This window comes from Apiospora aurea (genome assembly GCF_038362705.1).
Source record: "Apiospora aurea strain CBS 24483 chromosome Unknown utg000001l_segment0_segment0, whole genome shotgun sequence".
Lineage (NCBI taxonomy): Eukaryota > Fungi > Ascomycota > Sordariomycetes > Amphisphaeriales > Apiosporaceae > Apiospora > Apiospora aurea.
In genome coordinates this window covers 6,989,910-7,009,624 of record NW_027117388.1, presented here as the reverse complement: position 1 = coordinate 7,009,624, position 19,715 = coordinate 6,989,910, and the positions used below count along the sequence as shown (strand labels likewise).

At 54.7% G+C, this 19,715-nt stretch overlaps 7 protein-coding genes across 7 annotated transcripts; 3 read left to right on the top strand and 4 right to left on the bottom strand.

Annotated features, from left to right (window-relative positions):
* Positions 1 to 688: 688 nt before the first annotated feature.
* On the bottom strand, positions 689 to 6,138 carry PG986_002135 (putative cytokinesis protein SepA; the record flags this gene model as incomplete). Its single annotated transcript, XM_066838357.1, has 3 exons — positions 689 to 2,391; positions 2,453 to 3,175; positions 3,219 to 6,138. The coding sequence occupies 3 exons, from the start codon at positions 6,136 to 6,138 to the stop codon at positions 689 to 691; spliced, it is 5,346 nt and encodes a 1,781-aa protein (XP_066707250.1).
* Positions 6,139 to 8,867: 2,729 nt separating this feature from the next.
* On the top strand, positions 8,868 to 9,494 carry PG986_002134 (uncharacterized protein; the record flags this gene model as incomplete). The annotated part of the gene is made up of 4 exons (XM_066838356.1): positions 8,868 to 8,894; positions 8,989 to 9,122; positions 9,178 to 9,357; positions 9,431 to 9,494. 4 exons carry the CDS (start codon positions 8,868 to 8,870, stop codon positions 9,492 to 9,494), a joined length of 405 nt encoding a protein of 134 aa, XP_066707249.1.
* Positions 9,495 to 11,822: 2,328 nt separating this feature from the next.
* PG986_002133 (uncharacterized protein) lies at positions 11,823 to 12,806 on the top strand (the record flags this gene model as incomplete). The annotated part of the gene is made up of 1 exon (XM_066838355.1): positions 11,823 to 12,806. One exon carries the CDS (start codon positions 11,823 to 11,825, stop codon positions 12,804 to 12,806), a length of 984 nt encoding a protein of 327 aa, XP_066707248.1.
* Positions 12,807 to 13,488: 682 nt separating this feature from the next.
* On the bottom strand, positions 13,489 to 14,004 carry PG986_002132 (uncharacterized protein; the record flags this gene model as incomplete). The annotated part of the gene is made up of 3 exons (XM_066838354.1): positions 13,489 to 13,724; positions 13,805 to 13,933; positions 13,992 to 14,004. 3 exons carry the CDS (start codon positions 14,002 to 14,004, stop codon positions 13,489 to 13,491), a joined length of 378 nt encoding a protein of 125 aa, XP_066707247.1.
* A 560-nt stretch (positions 14,005 to 14,564) lies between these two features.
* PG986_002131 (HUS1 checkpoint protein) lies at positions 14,565 to 15,883 on the top strand (the record flags this gene model as incomplete). Its single annotated transcript, XM_066838353.1, has 5 exons — positions 14,565 to 14,607; positions 14,684 to 14,789; positions 14,884 to 15,488; positions 15,569 to 15,789; positions 15,857 to 15,883. The coding sequence occupies 5 exons, from the start codon at positions 14,565 to 14,567 to the stop codon at positions 15,881 to 15,883; spliced, it is 1,002 nt and encodes a 333-aa protein (XP_066707246.1).
* A 954-nt stretch (positions 15,884 to 16,837) lies between these two features.
* Positions 16,838 to 17,847, bottom strand: PG986_002130 (uncharacterized protein; the record flags this gene model as incomplete). The annotated part of the gene is made up of 2 exons (XM_066838352.1): positions 16,838 to 17,171; positions 17,483 to 17,847. 2 exons carry the CDS (start codon positions 17,845 to 17,847, stop codon positions 16,838 to 16,840), a joined length of 699 nt encoding a protein of 232 aa, XP_066707245.1.
* A 624-nt stretch (positions 17,848 to 18,471) lies between these two features.
* PG986_002129 (uncharacterized protein) lies at positions 18,472 to 18,999 on the bottom strand (the record flags this gene model as incomplete). Its single annotated transcript, XM_066838351.1, has 1 exon — positions 18,472 to 18,999. The coding sequence occupies one exon, from the start codon at positions 18,997 to 18,999 to the stop codon at positions 18,472 to 18,474; it is 528 nt and encodes a 175-aa protein (XP_066707244.1).
* Positions 19,000 to 19,715: the final 716 nt, after the last annotated feature.

Genomic DNA, 19,715 nt, shown 5'->3' with positions numbered 1-19,715 from the left:
AACAAATACATAAAAATCAAAAGATATCTTCGGTAAATAGGTGTGAAGGTGAAATAGGGGCGTCTTGTTTGATACAATTGCATATATACTAAAGTTGGTATAAAACATATATCGATCTAGAGTCTCTTCTCATGTCCCCGTGCTCATCATACCGCACTTCTTTCTACCAGGCCCCAGAGAGCCCAAACTCAACATGCAGCTTCTTGGCCCGCCTTGCTTGCTTGCCTACTCATACTCATCATCTTCCGAAGCTATTCTCGCGTGTGAAATGGGGTTCTGCCCCAGATTGTCTCATCCGGAGCTGATATAAGATCGGCTGGAATGAAAGTCCACATGCCCGCGCTTTAGGGGTTCATCCTTGCCGAATAGTCCGTAGTTGACTGGGTAAGAGCCGCAACAGTACCCTCTATGCCGAGGTTAAGATTGCCTTGGAACGTCGTAGCCCGTCATTGAGGCATGCTTGCATAGCAAGCGAGGCTGATATGATGTTCCAAGCCCACTCTTTGGGGGCTTTGATACCTGAAAAGACTCGAAGTGCGTTGGCTGAACGCCCCTGCTTGTGTGCAGTGATATATAGTGTGAGGTGTGTAGACATTATGTTACGGTCTAACCCGTCATAACTCTGATATGATTTGTGACATGTACTCCAACAGGGCTTGTTACGCCAAGTCCCTTAACACCACGCTGCTCAGTGGGGTGAAGTTGGCTCCGTCTCAGCAGGCGGCTCAGCAGGCGGTTCGGAGGGAGAAGACGGTGTCTTGGTCTCCGCCTCTTCTGGTTCGGCGGTCTTGGGCGATGACGGAGGCAGGGCCGGGACTGGAGGAACGGCCTCATCCGTCACAGGGCTCTTCATGCCTTCGCCGTCTTCTCCCTCGCCACCAGCACCGCTATGTGTGCTTGCCACACTTCCTGCCTTGAGCCTTCTTCTACGCGAACGCCTCTCTTCGGCAGCGCTTCTCCGTATACTGGCGTCTCTGGGCTCGCCCTCGCCCTCTTCGGCGCCATCGCCGCCCCTCATGTCTCGGAGTAGCATTTCGGCTCGGCTAGCTAGGCTATCCTCGCCACCTTCACTAGCAACACTGGGAGATAGCATTGGGGGACTCATAGGCCCCTCCCCGTTCGTGTCTGCTACGCTGGTACCATCGGAACGGAGACCATTCTCGATATCGCCGCCCTCGCCGGGTTCGGGTATCTTCTGGCCACTGGCAACTCGTACCTGGTGTCGATCCCTGAGTCTCGCTCTCCGTCTGCGGTCGCGCTGGTCTCTTGCTTGAGGAGCCGCGGCACGAAGTTTCTCGAGCAGACTGTCCATGGCGCCAGCACTTGCAGGCGATGCCGGCGACTGGTGGCCGGTGGCTTCGGCAACTGCGTTGATCTTGAGCTGGTTGGCGTGCTTGCGTTTCATGGAAGCCTCGTTGCGACGACGTTGCTCCTCGTATTGTATGTTCTTGTCCCTTGACTTCTTCCACTCTTGCAAGAAGAAAGCAAGCTTAGCGAAGAAATCGCGGCGAGCGTTTTCATCTGCAGGGTCTTCACCGTAGAAGACCATGATGTCGTTGTAGGTACGGATCATCTCTTCGAGATATAGTGACATCTGCTCGGCCTTGCGACGGGCATCCTTCATGCACCGTTGGACAATGGGACTAACACGGTCTTGCGGGTGGAATTTCTTGGGGTCTGATAGACTACCGCTGTCAAGAGTCATCTGTACATTCTTGATGTTATCGATGTACTTCTTGGCATCGAGTTGCAGTTGTTCGATGTTGATCTTCTGCACGGCAACAACGGGCGCAATATCGGCGGTGAAGACCTCCCATTCGGGGTACTGGTTGCGTACAATACGCTCGACCAGGTCGGCCAAAGTAGACTCGTTCTTGTCATCCTTGACCATGCCGAGACGGGCAAGCGAGCTCAGCTTGAAACCTCGTGCTTGCTTGTTGGCGTCGTTCATGTAATTACCAATGTCGAGGATCAAGCCCAAGACATTCATCAGCGATACCGAGTCTCGGAGCGACTCGGACACCTCGACGACTTGCCGGATTTTCTCGTTGATCTCATCGTAATCTGACTCGAATGTCCTCGTCAGCGAGAGAGCGCGCATCCTACTCTTCCAGTAGTGATGCAGTTCGTAAGCCGTATACAAGAAGAGCTGATCTTCTCGAGTAAGCTCGTTGGGGTCCATGTCGCGTTTGTCGTCGGCCGCTCCAGGGCTTGTCCAATCCTTGCTGTATGGCGCCAACTGCTTTGATAGGTTGTCTGGGATGTTGCATTGATCTTCCTTTTGAAGGAAATCCATGACCACAGGGTTGTCTAACACGGCGGTGTCACAGTGAATGATCATCTGCACGATCTTCTCAACAGGGTATTGCGAGAACTTGGCAAGAGCAATGTCTTGAAGAAAAAGTCAGTTGGTAAACAAGCTATGTCCACGAGACGATAGGGAGGAACTTACGATAAGCTTTGCGCAGATCACCCGAAATAAGTTGCTTCTTGTCATCTTTCTTAGAGGTACCCGCACCCAGCTTCTTGATCTCTCTGGCCATGAACAGCTTCTCGACCTCGTCAAGGATACCCTTCTTGCTGAGTTCGAGGTACTTCTCTTCCCTTTCTTGGGCTGAAGGATCGTGCGCGGCCCAATGACTTGCTTCGGGGGTATCGACCTTCTCCCAATGGAAAGCCTTAAGCTTCTTCTTGGGACGGACAACAGGCAAGCCAACAGTAGGAGCAGGAGCGAAATTGTTTTGCGCAGAAAGGAATCGGCCAGACATAGCACCAGGCATAGGTGGAGGCGGTGGAGCGCCAGGAGCGCCAGGAGCGCCAGGAGGTGGCGGAGGTGGCGGCGGCGGCGGTGGTCCACCTTGACCTGGCATTGGCGGCGGCGGGGGAGGAGGAGGCGGAGGCGGAGGACCGCCAGGTAGCTGACCTGGCATAGGAGGAGGAGGAGGAGGGGGAGGTGGTGGCGGAGGACCTCCAGGTAGTTGACCTGGCATAGGAGGAGGAGGCGGTGGGGGCGGCGGAGGGGGGCCACCGCCGGGAACACCACCGGGGACGCCACCGATTTCCCCCGGGAACGCCTCCAGGGAAGCCGCCGGCCTCTCCAGGGACACCTCCAGGGATACCGCCATTTTCTCCAGGAACACCTCCAGGAATGCCGCCAGCACCGGTGATTTGGATCCTGGGTGTGTTGGCAGACGCTTCGTCGCCATCTTCCGAGTCACTTTCGCCGTATCTCTTGCCCTTGGCTTGAATCTCACTCATCAAGTTGCTCGCCTGTCGTGGGTCCATAACAGGTCTCTTCATCATAACGAGTCGCGGTTTCTCGTAAATGATGTCACCATCTTCGTCTTCCTCACCATCTTCACCGATAGGCTCACCCTGGGCGTTGACAGGCTTTCTTGGTATCCTGGTGTGGCGGGTGACTGTGCCGAGCATAGAGTTGGTCATGCCATCTGGCGGTAGGCCAGAGCCTTCAGGGGCGGAATAACCGTCCATTTCCTCTCGCAGGGCTCGCAGACGATCTGAGGGACCAACGGTCTCGCCCCAGACCCTTCCTTCAAGCTTGTACTGCGTCTTTTGCCGCTCGATTTGCATTTGCAGCCGCTCCATGAGTCTTTCCCTGTCCATAATACCTTGCATACGAACTGGGTCCTCGTCAGCGAGCTTGGCAGCACCACCAGCGCTCTGCTTAGTAGCTTGAGAAGCGGCAACATCTTGTGCGTCTCGTAACATAAGATACAGCTCACGGGTCTCCAGTTCGTATCGTTGTGCCTCCTTGGCCCGTACTGTCTGCATGCTCTCGATCTCGGCTTTCAGACCATCCGCATGGCGTTTCTGGGCTTCGATGAATCTGGCCTGCTCTTCCAGTTGTCTCTGAAGTTTGGCTACAAGACCATCGGCACCCAGCTCCAGCTTCGCTCTCATCTCATCGCGCTCGGCCATGGCGGCGTCGGCGATCTGGCGGCTTTCCAGGGCTTCATCGAGGGCTTGTCGAGCTTCCGAGTCCGTGTGCAGCTTGTCGAGGAGGCTCTGGACGGTGAAGTTGAGACTTTGCTTGAGGTCCATGTTAGGTAACCTCCTATCCATAGCCACATAGCTAAGCATCGAGTCCACGAGCTGGAACATGCGCAGGCGCTCCTCGCCATCGTTGTCTCGGATGAGCAGCAGATGCTGCAAGGCCGAGACGAAGTAGTCCTGGGTCTTGGACCCTTGCAGTCGTTGTTGGATGGCCTCCACAATCTGCGCCGGATCGTTGAGATCTTTGACTTCGCCCTCGAAGTTGTCCTTGATGCTACTGTTCTCTCGCTCGAGCATATCCTCGTAGTCAATAGCTTCATTTGTGCGGTAATGCTCGATCTGCTTGTCGATGAGGTCGTACTGGAAAGCCTCCATCTTGGTGAGAACCCGCTTGATCCCACAAGCGCCGAACTGCGCCCGCAGGTGCATTCGGAGCTGAAGGTCTCTCTCCGGAGCATCGATGATCATGTTGATGAGGATCAGGGTGGCGACCGCGTATTCCATGAGCAGGTTCTCCATGCCGATACCACCACTTCGCAACTCATCGCTTGCACCAACAAGACTGCCCATCTTGCCGCGGCCATCGATGGTGACCTCGACGAGGCGCATCCAGGCGTCGAAACGTCCGTTTTCATTTTGCTGGTTCTTCACCACATCCATGGCCTGGATGACCTTCAAGTGGCCGTCCCCTTCCTCCCAATGGCAGAGGAAAGTGAGGACATCGCTGACCAGCTTCCTTGTCGTAAGCCTTGGCGAGATGAGTGATGTCGCAAGCGCCACAACAACCTGCTGATGCGCAAGCGCATCATCGGCACCATATTTGTTGTTGAGGAGAGCCTTCAGGCACTTCACGATGTCGTACTCCTTGTCGAGGTTCTTTTCGGTGCCCTTCGCATCTAGCGGTTGCGCAGGGCCTGTGGCAGTCTTGCGGTTGATCTTCAATAACACGTTGGTCAAAGCCACTTGACCTTGGCACTCGATGAATCGCTTTACCCAGCCTATTTGCTGGGTCCTGAGATTGACCTCCAAGCTTCCAAGGCCTTTCGTATCTAGCGTGTTATCCATGACTTTCCGTACGTACCATTCCGGCGAGCCCTCTTCGTCTGCGAAGGGAGTGCTGCTGTTGTTGGAGCTGAGATCAACGTTGGAGTACTGCCCTATCTTTGCGGTCTGCCTCCTCCTCTGTTCGCCCTGCCACTCTGCTAAGCGGTCCTGATAGATAAGTGTCCATTTCTTCGAGGATGGGTACGCGGTCATCTGCCGCCGCGCCTGCTCGGGTAAGTTGTGCCAGCCTCGTTTTTGCATCAACTCGTAGAACATCTGTTCGGTGACTCTGTCATCGTCGGGTCTGTTGAGGGAAAATCCTTCCGGCCCGACGAGGCCGGGCGAATACGAGCCGCCGGGGAATTTGCTTGAACGGGATTCGCGGTTGGAGTTGTGCGAGGCGAAAGAACTCTGAGATGTAGCACTCGGCAGTGCTGGAACTCTGGATAAGCGTGGTGTTGATGGTGGATCAGGGTCTCTGGCATTACCTGAAAATATACTGGACTGGTCGCTTTCTCGCGAAGCTCTGCCCAACGATGACGCATACGGGTCGTTTCTGCCAGAATGTGTGGAAGCGGCGTAGCTTCCCCGCGGCGCCCCTCCGGGGCCCCATTGCTGCCATTGGGCGGCCCGGCCAGTGCTGGCCATGGTGATGTTGTGCGTGCCCTGCGGCGGACGCGCGGATAAGTGAGAACCGGCAGCATTTGCGGGCTGGTTAGCGTCGAATGAGGGGTACTGGTGAAAATCACTGGTAGACTTATTGAGCTGATGTGGCAACGGCTCTCTTCGCTGCGACATTTGATCGGGACGTGGGAGGTATTCAACGGGTATAGGGCTTCGTCGATCGGAGTGAGTGGTGTCATAGGGGATGGCTGTGATGGGGCCGGCCATGTGATTTATGCCCATCTCAGGAGTGCTGGGACGGTCGATGGACACGACGGAGGATTCTCTGGCATGTCGCGACTGGTGTGACGTTCGCGATAGGGATGAGGCAGCGTCGTCCTCGATGCGCTGCTTGTCGCCAGTGTTTTTGTGCTTGCTTCGGGAGAAGAAGCCTCTGGACTTGTCGGCGGCGGACATGTTGGCGGTGGTAGCGAGGGTGGGATACCCGGGCGCGGTGAAACGCCGATGTTCCAAGCAATCCTCCCCCGTCCAATTGCCGTATGACTGCACTCGTTTCAATAGTATTCAATGCGGAGGGTGCCCGCGGCACAGGACGCTATGCAGAAGCGGAAGCGAGGGGGTGGGTTCGGAAAAGACGCTCGTGTGGAGGGGTTTGCAATATCGTGGGTTTCGTCCAAGGTGGGAGGTATCAATTTGACCAAGGTGCAAAGTATGCAGTCGCCAATAAGTTTCCCAAGCAAGTTGGACTGTGGCAGGTATACAGAACGGGGTACCCGGATCGAGAGACGTACGGCGCCAAAAACCCACAGTCCTCCCAAGTCTTGACAAGTCGCACGGATGGACGTTGGTTTGGTGAGCTTCTAGGCTTTAAGTTTCAAGGTACAGATCGGGTTTTGGTGCGCTGGTGGTGGACTACCGAGCGACGTGGAGCGGCTGGAGCCAGCTAGTGTATGTCTTCCAGGTCTGTAAAGTAGCGAATTGATGGGATGTTTCGGTGGGATGGGAGAGTGTCGAAGGACGGGCTCGGGGTGGCAGGTATCCTGCTTGTTTCCTGCCCTTTGTGTGCGCGTGTCGGCGAGATCCAGCTATCTCGGTTTCAAGTCGGATCGCATCATGCATCAGGGAGAGTCGACGTCTCTGTTCTTGGACGGGACCCGTGTCGTTTCGTGATGTCAAAGGAGGGGATTACGGTTAGCCTGGAGCAGGTCCAACATGCATCGCCTGCATGAAACAACCAAAGACCACTTCCGCACCCGTATTAGCATTGAGTTTCCGGCTAGGAGGGCAAGGTCGCGTTCCCGAGGAAGATGAGTCGCCGTTGGAAAAGAAAGCTTGGAGAAGCAGGATCGTGGCCACCAGAGCCAGGGCACTGCGAGAGAGAGAATTGGATGGGACCTTACTTACTGGGGACGTATGCTTGCTAGCTGACCTGCTAACCTAGCATGAGAGACCCTCTCTCCGCGCAAATCAGGGAGGAGTCGAGGAGTGCGCAAAAGATCAACCAACCAGCCCTTCTGTGCCGCACCGCACGTCAATTACCATCCATGCAGGGGGCGGGCCAATCTCTCTGTCCTTCCGCCAGCGCCGGACTATTAAACTTCTACGCAACGTTGGTTCTCTCGGGCCTGAGGCCGTCGCTTGCAGGAGGCACCCTTGCACTCTTGTTCCCAGGCAAAACCAGGCGATTGATCAACAAATCGCAATTACATGTCATGAAGTGAAGGGGCAAGTCGCATGCCGCCGACGCCACCTGTCCAATTGCGACAACAGTCGCCAACCTTTGTTCTGATGGCGGGCGCGCCCTCCTTTGCTTAGACTGGCCCAGGGTCTTTTTCCGGTCGGTGCTGCGATCAAATACCACTTCCCAGCTGGCCAGAAGCACTTCGCTCAGCGAATCCCAGCGCCGGGTGGTCAATTATGGATATCCGTCCTCCCACGAACCGCCCACATCTGCCGCCCACGCCAACAGACGACCAGTTCACGTTTAATTGCCACGTTCTATCGGGAATCCAGATCCATCCTAAACATAAGATGCAATTTTGCAATGTTACATGCAGACATGCTTGACGAGCGGCTTATGAACCCTTTCTGCCTGTTGCATGGAGCAATGCATAAATCAGCAATGGATCGTATGGTGGCGTGCCATCTTTGAAACTCATCACTGCTAGCCCCTGGAGTGCGCTTGACTTTTGGACCTGATTAGAAACCATGCAGTATTGGAACGCAACCCATAACATCGGATTGCATGTAGTATTACTTCTATTTCATATGGGATACATTATGGTCAGGAGTGCCTTTGTCTCTTGTTTCTCTTGAGGTTAACGCTCCACGAGTCTCCAAGGTAAAAGGCACGCACGCACTAAGGCACATGGTATTTGGAAGTGGTGAAGCTTGTTCAGGCACAAGACAACAGGGCAGGTAGGCCGGTACGAAATATAAAGATATCAGTATCTGGATGACTGTCTTCCCTAAAAGGGGGAGCGAATAACAGCGCTTTGAGATGACTCGGGGCTACTACCCAGCACGTCAAAGGTGTACGTACGCGTCGGTGTTTCTAGGCATTCCCTACCTAATCCCTCTCCCACCAGAATCAGGGGCAGCAGACGCTTCTTAAATGCACGCGCTGCAACGAGAGAGAATGAACTGGACGCAATTAGGACAACTTCACTAATTGGAGGGTGTGGGGGCCCCGGGCCAATAGAGCCAATAGTTGATCGCCCGCAATCCCAAAGGGACGAGAGGGCTCAGGGGTGGGCCCATGCCCGTTGATTGCTTTTGGGGGGGCCGTCTCCGAACCAGCATCACGACCGACGCTTGGAAATGACGGACTCCATCTTTTTACTTGGGGGGTCTTACGTAGTAGCCTTCGTAGCTTTCGCAGCCTCATCGTACCTCTTCCTCCCCTACCGCATCGCCATTATCGGCAGCACGGCATTTCGCATCTAAGCATTTCAGCCTCGTCACCGGGTGATGAGACGTACAGAGCCCGACGTTGAAACTCTGTACTAAGCCACCCGTCTGTCTGACAGAGAGGTCTGACCATCTGTCGCTTTGCGAATCTATCGTCCGCCGAGCAGACGATGCCTTGACCACAACCACCGCTGCTTCTGTTTCGCCATTTCTATAATTTTATTGCAAAACTCGGAGAGCACACCGCGTGCTGCTAGGAGAAATCAACAAACAAGATGGGCGAGAAAGTGGCTGCCGCAAAGGTAATACCTAACAGCCTTCTCCGGCCAACGAGATGCCCCTCGTGCGCATGCGCGCGCGGGGCCGATTCAATGCCGTACTGATGTATTGCGACAGACCCTGGTTATACCAGCCGTCATCTCGCTTCTGCTATTCGTCGTCATGAGCTACGTTCTGGTCCCGCTCTGGCGCCAATACCGCAGCCGTTACAGTCATTACCTGCCCCTCGATACGATCTCGAACCACACGTCGTCCTTCCGGAGCAGGATACAGGATGCGATAGCCAGATGGCTCGTGCCATCGCAGTGGCGCTTGGGGGATCCGTGACCGGCTGGTGCAAGCAGACGATGCTTCGGACGCCGGATTCGAATCGGACGGGGAAGAGCTGGAAGACGTGCTTGATAATCTGAGCGACGATCGGAGACACGCGCTATCGTTGGATGCAAATGTGGATCATACAGACAGCATCAGGAGGCTGAGCAGAGAGTAAGTTCTGTGAGAGCGCAACTGGAACACAGAATCACGGCCACGAAGCAGCCCAAGCTGACATTGCTTCTAGCCTTGAGGAGGGCTTCAGGGACGACAGCGACGACGAAGCGGACACACGCAATCGGGGCCGGTAATATTGGAAGGAGAGTCTTGTTTCTAGCGTCTATTCATTCTATGGGGAGGAGTCAGGATCACTCCCCTGCTCAAAAGCAAATGGCGAACATTTATTGACCCGACCCAGCTCGGGTGGCATGCTGCACCTTTATGGCCTTCTGGCCATGTAGGCCACATAATGGGTGTTTGGTTACATCCAGGTTGCACACCTACTGACTACTAACACTTCGCGTGGAGCTGCGTTGTGAGGTTTCTCCCATGTGATCGATCCTTCTCAAAACCACCTCAGCTGCCTATTTATGGCCGCCACAGCCATGGTACGGAAGTGTATTCAAGTCGAGAGATTCGGTTCGTTGTACGCATGTGGGCATATTATGGCTGGAAGCGAGGTGATTACATCCACACATAAGTAGGTTGGCGCACGTAGGCAAACGACACGCGGTGATCGCTTTTTCTCCCTGATAAGGGACTTGCGACTTATAGGAAGCAAAGATATACTGAGCAACTATAACTGCCCCTTATCAGTCCATGGCATTTGACTTGGCACAGGATGTGTCTCGTTCCCGTATGCAATTGTTCGCGTGACGACACCCCGGCCATGCACATGATGCTATTTATTGCCCAGGGGATCGATAACATGTTACTCGGGTAAGGCTGAGAAGGACTTGCACAAGAGCGAACTCCTCTTCAACCCCGCCCACCCCCCCTTTTCCCCCTCACCCTCGTTTTAGCTAGTATGAGGTTAGACGCTCCCAGCAACATCCCACATTCCACGAGCCCGATTGCTTGGTTTCATCCACATGCCCAGGTAGCCTGGGGAGTTTGCACATGTGTGTGCGGTTGTGACCTGACCAGGAGGGTGTGAGTGATACGGCTGGACCAAGCATGGTAATGCCCCTCTCTGTGGTCGTTCGGCCGGAGGGTGGAAACGCCACGCGGAACTATCTTTCTTTTATTTGTAACGCCCACGTTGAGACATGAAGCCAATAGCCGGGCGGGAATGGAGGGGCTGCCGTCTTTAAGGTTGATAGGACTCGTAGGAGGTTCAATAGTAGGAATAGACGATGTACCCTCCCGCAGGATCCTTTTGACATCCATCATCATTCCTCCGCCCATGAATCGTAGTGTTTCCTCACGTTCCCCCCCCGTTCTCGGCACTTTACGAGACGAGGAGCCAAACCAAGCCAAGCAAGCTTTCTCGCGCTGGGCCTCTCTAACTTTCGTACCTACTTAGGTTAAAAACTACAAGTTGTTGGAGCTGGTGACCCGATCTCACTCACTTACTCACCCGCTCAGCCAGTCGTCAGCCTGCCCTGCCTTGGGAGGCTTCAATTCCGTTGTTACTTATCGAATGCTCTAGTGCCTGTCCAACCCAAGTCAGGTCAACTTAGGCAGTAGAGAAGGGAGGAGAGGAGGGATGCTTTTGCGGCCAATCGCCGGCCTGTCCACTCGGGGGGTTTTTTTTGCTTTAGCACCAAGGTTTCGACTGCATGAGTTTCTTGGGAACATTGGTTTTGGTTCCCCAAAGTAGGTAGATGACCTCAACTCAACTCAATCCCGCTGTGAGGTCATGTTCGTTCGTGCATCTCGACCTGTTTCCCCGAGTCAGTTTTCCGTTCTGTTACAGCCTTCTGCGCTCATTCTTCGACTTTCCCCATTTCCTTGACGCTTTCCTCTCATACTTTTTTTTGTCGGTGCTCCATTTCATCATCAATCGGTTACCGCACTGGAATTTTTTATGCTCAACCATGCTGCTGCTGCGCTTGCAATACGTGATTACTGGCCGGCAGCGGATCTAGGCATGTGGTTATGAAGAGGGCTTTTCCTTTCATCATACCGCCCGACGAAATAACGAGAGGAGCTCCAGGTTGCCCATCCAGCAGCACCAGCACCAGCACCGGTACCCAGTCCTACACCTGCCTTATCCAATCCTCACAGGTACCCTTGTTGCATGCCAACGCAACCTGAACGCAACCACCGACTACCCGCACACCACCACCCACCACTCACATTGGCCTCCATCTTGACAGTCATACTACTACCCCCATATCCGCTCTCCACACCCGCCTAGCTGCAGATATCCGACCTAGGCCGTTGTGGCACGTCTGGCCTACCAGCAGAATTTGTGGATTACCTGACTGACAACTGGAGGGGCACCACCTTACCTTTCCTGTTGACTTACCCTAACATCCCAAGCATTGATCGAGCCTGACTAGAGAAAGTCCTGTATCCCAACTGAGCAGCTAAGGCGGTCGTTGATTCTTTCCGTTTTGGTTCGGAATTCTCTTCTTCCCTTAATATCTATTACTGGCAATCATCCATCACTTGTGCATGCCCCAGTCCCAAACATGTCACGGCTTGACAGGGTGAGGGCTCTGGCCTTTAAGAAACCCATCCAATTAATCAAGAAAGTGTTACCCAAGTCACGTCGCCATGCCCAATCACAGGATGAAGGGGCACTGGAAACCTCGTCTATTGAATATGCTGCGCCCGACTCACATCACACCACGCACCGCAGTAAAGGCGACATTATCTCCTTCAAGTCGGCCAAGTCCAGAGCGTCTATGACCAAGACGAAACCTGCCCCACCTCCGCCTGAAGAGTGCCCCATCTGCCAGGACCCGGTCGGTATCCCCAACCCGGAAGGCATAACGGAAGCGTGGACCTCATTAAAGTGCGGCCACAAGTTCGGAACCGTGTGCATCCAGACCTGGCTCCAGGACTCGATAGACCGAGACCCCAACGGCACCCCGTCATGTCCCGTGTGCCGGGCGGCTGCTAAGCACCCAGGCTGCGGCCACGCCATCTGCCCCCCGAGCCTGGATGCCCAGATATGGACGCAGTACCAAATGCGACTGCAGCTCGCGCAGCATCAGGAGAGGGAGCGCCAGCTGTTGAGCGGGCGACGACCGCGAAACCGACTGCAGCGGCGATCGGGCCAGCCGCGGGCTCCTTCGCCCCCGAGACGAACGGCCGAGACCGTGGGCGAGTGTGGGCTCTGCAAACTGAACGAGGCCCGCTTGAAGAGGGTCGCCGAGGCGCGCACGGTGGTCCACAAAGAGGGACAGGCGTCGCCGGGCGCAACCGCGGGAGGGGCGACAAGGCGCGTCAAGTCCTACCTGCCCGCCCAGATCCGCAGCATGCGGTCGCCTGGTAGCAGCAACAGTGGAGCAGAAACAACAGTCAGCCCCTCGGCGATGAGCCGCGAAGAACGACAGAGCCGCGTCCGAAGCGTAATATGCAACATGCAGGAATTGGCCCGACCGAGTCGAAGCGCGACACCGGCCCCCGAAACCGCCTTTCCTCTTCTTACAAGACGGGATAGCGTCTGAGCGGGATTGGCAAGATTAGGGCTTGGTTTGATTTACGGCGTTACCAGAGGAGGGAACACGGATAGGCTGGAGGGATGTTTTGGGAGTTTTGAGGGTATATGGCCTGCCAGGGGTAATGCCTTGGGTTTTAGATGATCTTGCTGGACAAACGAATTTCACGATGATGGACGGACACTTGTCGGTTCTGGCCGCGGCGGTCAAGTCAAGACAAAGCAAGGTATACTACATGATCGGCTGGGAGTGCTATCGGAAGGTGGACAATGTTCCAGACATAGTTGGCATGCACGTATGTTATGGCTATACCAATTTTTTTTATCGTCTTCCAGGTCGAGAGGGTGGTTTGTTTGAGATACAACTAGGCGTTTGGTGTTTCTATCTATCTGTATGTTGTTGCTGCGTTGTGGTGATGGCTTCAATCGGCTCGCAATCACGATGACTTACACGGTCAAGTCGATCCCATGGCGGGGTATGCGTTCATTATCAGACCAGCAGATAGCAAACATAAGAGAACATGTACTTCTGGCTGCAAGCTACCGTAGATAAAGCTTGGGAGAGGAGGGGTCAGCTAAGGCCTAGGCTACCAAAGACTACTGATTACCCCAAAAACGAGCAGTGAACCCCACCTGCCCAGGAACTGCCCCAAAACCTTGCGCCAAGCCAAGCGATCGATCAATCCTACAGACTAGTAACCGCCAAACTGGTCTTGGATGTGGCCCGGTGCACTTTGCTGGTTAGGGTCATACTGGTCATAATCGCCATAGTGCTGGTCATAAAGCTGTTCCGCGTTGCGGCGAGCATCCCGCTTTGCGCGCTCCCGGTCGATGTAATCGGCACCCTTGGTCTCGGCCAGCTTGTCCACCTCGGCACCGGCGAAGCCAACCAACAGCTCCTTGGCGAATTGGTGGGAAACGGGCTTGCCTGCGCATGAGCTCTTTCGTTAGTGACTGAACACACACAGTACCTGTATGATTGGAAGGAAGGAAGGAAGCCTGGCTGACCCTCTTTGCGCTGGTGGTCCTCGAACATCTTGAAAGCAGCGAACGAGGCCCCGCCGGCGAGCAGTTCGTGGGAGAGCTCGGCCTTGTTGTCGGACTCGTAGGCCTGCTTGTAGTTGTCGCGAGCGTCGTCTGGGAGAGTTAGCTTTTGTGGATGGGTACGTTCAAAGACAGGGCTGTCACTGCGCACCGAACCCGAACATCTTGGATGTGGGATTGTGAGATGATATATATAAATAGATGTGAAGTGAGTCGGAAATGAGAATATTGGAGAGACAGATGGTGTTCCTGCCAAGACAGACGAGCAGTCGCAGGAATATATCCCCTTGGATGCCAACTAGTAAACTACGGCTGTACGGCATGCAAAAGGGGCACCGGCTACGTCGGATCGTGAAAGTTCGTGCCGTCGACCACCTATAACTCGCCGGTAGGTAACAGCCCAAACTGAAATACCGAATCGCCCCACTGTCCCAGTCGTAGTTGGCAAGCAAGGGGATGACCCCACCAGCCTAGAAGATCGCTACAGGGTACAGGTCACAGGCGCTTGTCGATCTGCCGGCAGCCTACCGAATTAATTGGACTGATCAGTGTGACGCTATTTTCCTCTTTAATCATCGCGCGTCGTGGATCGCGGGACGCGTCAAGCCAAAAGATCGTGACCTCGAAATATCATTACTACATAATCAATCGTCATCCTCTGTACTATCGATCCAATTCCCCTTCTCCGATCCGGAGGCCCGAGTCCTCTATCCAGTGAGCCAAAATGAGGTTCAAGACTCAATTGAAGAATATTCGTACCTTTTCTAGTACGGTTGCCGCTCCTGCGTGTTGGATGCCAGCTCCGGCACGTCGTTGAAACCGAGTCTAATGCAACCCTCCCAGAACTCGTGGCAGCTCTTTCATCCCTCGAGAAGATCGCCTGGTTGCGCCTCGACGACGAGCATGTGCGATTCACAGTGATCCCGGACACCGGGTCCCAAGTATGGGCGTACGTTCTTTCCCCCAGCTGCGCAGCATCGTCTACTTTGGCCTCCCTGCGATGCATGCATCATTGCTGACCTCTTTGCCCCTCTTTACAACAGTCTCCTCCCTATGGAATTCATCTTCGACAATGTCCAGCTACAATCCGCCGAGGCCCAGAATACGATCAACCTCGAGCTCCCTCTTGTCCCACTGCAGCGGGCCCTCAAATCCGCCCTCAATGCGACCTCGGCCAGTTTGCGCCTGACGAAGAAGGACGGCATCCCGATACTCTCCATGACCATCCAAACATCAACGGTCGCACAGGGCAACCAAGGAGGCGGACAGGGCTCCTACTCCCGTTTCTCGCGTGGAGACAATGGCCCGGGGCACTTCGCTGGCGGATTTGGTGAGGGAGATGACGATGATGGTGTCTACAACATTGAGCCCCTGGAGACGCATCTACACCGGGAGCGAGAGAAGATCATCACGCAGGACATACCGGTGCGCGTTTTACATCCAGATAATGTCGAGATGATCATGCAGCCCAAGGTCCGCGAGCCGGATGTGCATATCCAGCTGCCGCCTCTCCTGCAGCTGAAGGCCATTTCGGACCGTTTCACGAAGCTCGCGGCGGCGTCATCTCGCGCTTCCAGTTCGGCGACCGCCACGGCGGCGGCGTCCAACCCCAAATTGGAACTGTCGGCCAACATGCACGGGTCCCTGCGTCTGTCGTTGACAACCGATACCCTGGATGTGACCTCACAATGGGACTCTCTCGAGAACCCGGAACTGGACCCATCGCAGCTGCATTGCCCCTCGAAGAACACCCCTCGACCTTCTTCCGGGAGGCCGGGCCCGATAAGTGGGCCTCGGTGAGGGTGGACGGCAAGGACTGGAGCAAGGTCCTCAGCGTCGGCCGGCTCGAGGGACGGGTCATTGCATGCTTTGCGGACGAGCATGCCCTGATTCTGTATGTCTACGTACCGCAGTACGATGATGTACAAGGGGAGGATTGTGTTGTAACAGTAAGTGTTTCATGCTTTCTTTCCCACTACGTTGGCATTTTGTATTCAGTACTAATGAAACCTGCAGTATTATGTATCTTCATACAATGTATGAGTCTGACTATAGATACGTTTAATGCCATGTCTCTGCAGGAAGAGAGGCATTGCACATGGAAATGGGAATGGCAGGGTATTGTGGCTTTGGCATTAGAAACGAATAAGATGATTCCCATCAGCAACGAGCACATGACGAAATGATACCGCATAGAGAGGCGTTGGTTCATAGCAGGAGAATACCTCGGTTCATGTAAGAGGAATGGATAGCTGGATATACCCATGATAGACCAGAGGCGATAGGTTATGCCTCACTATTTGCTTGAAAAAATGCATTATCACTTGCACCACAGCTGGATTGGCCGCCGAGCATCTGTGCTTTGACTGCGAATTTCGACGATGGCCTCCCTAAGCCTTGCACCTAGGTAGGTCACAACTGATCTGTATTCAATTTCCCTCCACTTTCCTTCCTTCTTCGACATAGAACAATCTATGTTTGATTGTTTGCACCGTTGGGTTGCATTCAATTACTACGGGCCTCTCTGCTGAAGGGAAGCCCTCTGAAATTCACCTCCCCTCCTTCCACCTACCTAGGTACTCTTCTGCATCTTTCATCCTCCCCATCCATCTTGCCTTGCATTTATTGCAAATCAAGGCAATTTCCTCTCTCCATCCGTCTCATTTTGAGATAGCATCTCTCACATACACAAGCACACACACAAGGTAGGTCACCACCATACATACCAAAGTCCCTCTTTCGACAAACCTCGTACACCTTCAAGTCCCGTTGGCCAACATCCAAGGTTCGGGTTTGTTCACTCCCACCTTCACCTCACCAACACGCACAAAAATCTGCGTTCATCCCAAGTGAATGCAGTCCTTGGCCTCATTAATTGGCAAGAGCCTTACTAACTTACATTTTTCCAGGAAAGAGAAGCGAGTTAGTAACATCTTCCCTCACCCAACCAACAACCTTTCCCTTCGGCCATCAGTCCCAGTCATCACCATGGCCGACTCAATCAAAGGCACCGTCAATGGTGCCAAGAAACCCTCCTACGAGGATGCGGCCTACGAGCTGGCAGTCATGATCATCAATGGCTTCAGCGCCACCACAGAGCCTACTCCCATCCAGCGCCAGGCTTTCAAGGTGGCCGACCTCATCATGACCTCGCGCGATGCTAGGACTGCTTCTTCTACTCAGCGCGCTGCCGCTTCCCAGGCTAGCGAGAAGCAAAGCGCCAAGGCCGATGGTCTGCTCAAGGCCTACCAGCAGCAGGTCAAGGACCAACAGGCCATCATCAACCACCTGTGCCGCGAGCGGACCCAGCGAAGCGACCTCAAGAAGGTGACTGACGAGGTGCGCGAGATGTTGCAGACGGCGCCCCTCAAGCACGAATCTCGGGACCACATGGCGACGAGCGACGCCTGGGGGTTCTCAACGAGATCAGGATCGACCGGCTCGCGCAGCTTCCCAAGAAAGCCAATGATGTCGTCAAGAAGACCAAGGAATTAAATGATGACATCCGCCAGTGGGAGAAGAGGAAGGAAAACGGCGAAGATTCTGATTCTAGTTCTGATTCCGACTCGGATTCTACTGGTCATTCGGATGGTAGCGACGAGGGACGCTCGGAGATTGGCGACCGAAATGGCGAGTGGTCACAGGCCCAACACGACAACAACGACCTCTATAGAGAGAATAGCCATGTCTGGTCTGCCGCTAGTAGCCATGATGCTGAGGAGACAACCAATGTGAATCCTCTTGGCGGTTGGGGACAGCACTTTGGTTGCGACCACTGCGGAATCGAGGTTCCGTGTGACCGTCACCGAGAAGACGTGAGATGGATCCGCGAGATTGGTCTGGATGGCTGTGATGAGTTTGGCGACCGGGCCGGATCTGTTGGTGCCCGTCACGACAACAGCGAGTTTCACGAGGAGGCTGGTGGCCAAGATCAGCACAGCGACAACGACTCCACAGATACTGGACGCACACAGACCCAGCAGTGCTGGACCGCCAACTGCCAGCATACTTGGGGCGTAAGCTCCGACGTCGAAGATTCAGAGAAGGCTTCGGTCCCCGAGACTACATACGGTGGCTGGGGCTCTTGCTCTCAACCCAATGTGTCCTACTTTTGCGGTAGTCGCTCTCCCCCTCCTCCTCCTGGTAAGAATTACTTCGGCAGCGTTCATTACGAGAACGAAGAATGCGAATATGTTGATGGAAGAAAGGTTCTCTGTGTGGACGCCATGGGCAACAAGGTCCTAGAATGCGACGACGAGTCTGAGGAAGGCGAGCCTCAGGGTGACGATCCTGAGAAAGACTGGGACGCTGAGCCGCAGTGCTTTGAGGGTACGGAGGAGCTAGCCGCCAACGGACTTCCCACGGCCTTCATGGAATACCTCGCGAACTACGAAGTCGATTTCATGGACCATATGCACTGGCATGATGGAAACTGCTTCAAGTACATCAACAATGGTCCCTGGAAGGGCCTCATCGTTCTTGGCTCTCACATCGGAGAATACGCCTTCGGACTCAAGCCTCCCACCGTCTCCCAAATTGTCAAGCTGACAGCCAAGGCCAAGCTCCGATATCCCAACGAACCATATGACCTTCCTATCGGCAAGGAGGTCTCAGACAGCGATTCATACGAGTTATACGATAAACAAGGCACTTCTGAGATTGACGACGAGGTGGCCTTTTCTGTCGCCAGTGCCGATGGCAATTGGAACAGACCCGATTCGACTCAGGGATGGGGACCTGCATCGGAAAACGGCAGTGCCGACGAGTCGAAGTCCTCCCAGGGCAAGGAAATTGGCAAAGATGGGTTGCCCAAGGCTTTCTGGGAGTACGAGCGCAAGTACGTGACGAGCTACGAGATAAACGATCCCACCTGGGGTGGCGGTGTCGAGCACGACCACTTCACATACGTCAGCAACGGGCCCTGGGAAGGTCTCATCATCGATGGCCCACGCAGAGGAGAGTATGCTTTCGGAAACAAGTCTCCTACAGAAGCACGCATCAAGCTGTTCACGGACTCGGCAGACACGCCACGACATTACTGGGGTGGTCCTTCGCGCGATTGCCACTCTTCCTCCGCCGTCGGCAGCCAACATGGTTGGTGGCCTAAAGTCACCTCCTCCAGTGATACCCGCAACGCCTCTGAGCATAGCTACCACCATGGTAAGGCTTCCATCGCCGTGTGGGGGCCGAAGCCCGATGCTGCCCAGGGATTGGGGGAACACGCGCCCGAGAACGACAATTCCGACGACAGTTATAAGCGCCCCCAGAACGGCGTGCTGGCTGCAATGCAATTGAAGGACTTAATGGATGGCATGCGCAGCGGCAAGCAGCACACCTTCGGAGAGAATCTTTATATGACAACCGTTGACTTCGGCCATGGAGTCCATCCTTTGAAGTCCTCCCTTCCCCGAACTTGGATGCCCAAAAGACACGGTCCGATCGCTGCTATTCGGCCCGCATCGATAAGAAGAAGCTAGAGAACGAGTGCGATGCAGCCAGCCGGGCCAACACAACCTCCGACGACGTGGTTAGTCAGGACCAGTACAAACGCCAGATCCGAGAGCAAGAGGCCGAAATTGACGAGATGACGCACCAGCTTCAGGACAAGGAGGTCCAAGTCCTATCTCACGCTTCGGCCCTTGCTGCCAAGGAGGCCGACATCCTGATTCTGACCAACGAGCTCCAGAAGGTCCGCGCAGCCCTTAGCACCATGACCGACGACCGCAAGTCCAGCCAGAGCTCTCGCTTCTCAACCCACAACCACACTCCTACTTCCTCGCAGCAGTCCGACAGTTCCACGCCGGACTGGTTCGTCGTCGGAAACGATCAGCAAGAGGGATCCCCAGCTGAGAAGAAGAAGGCCGAGAAGGCCGAG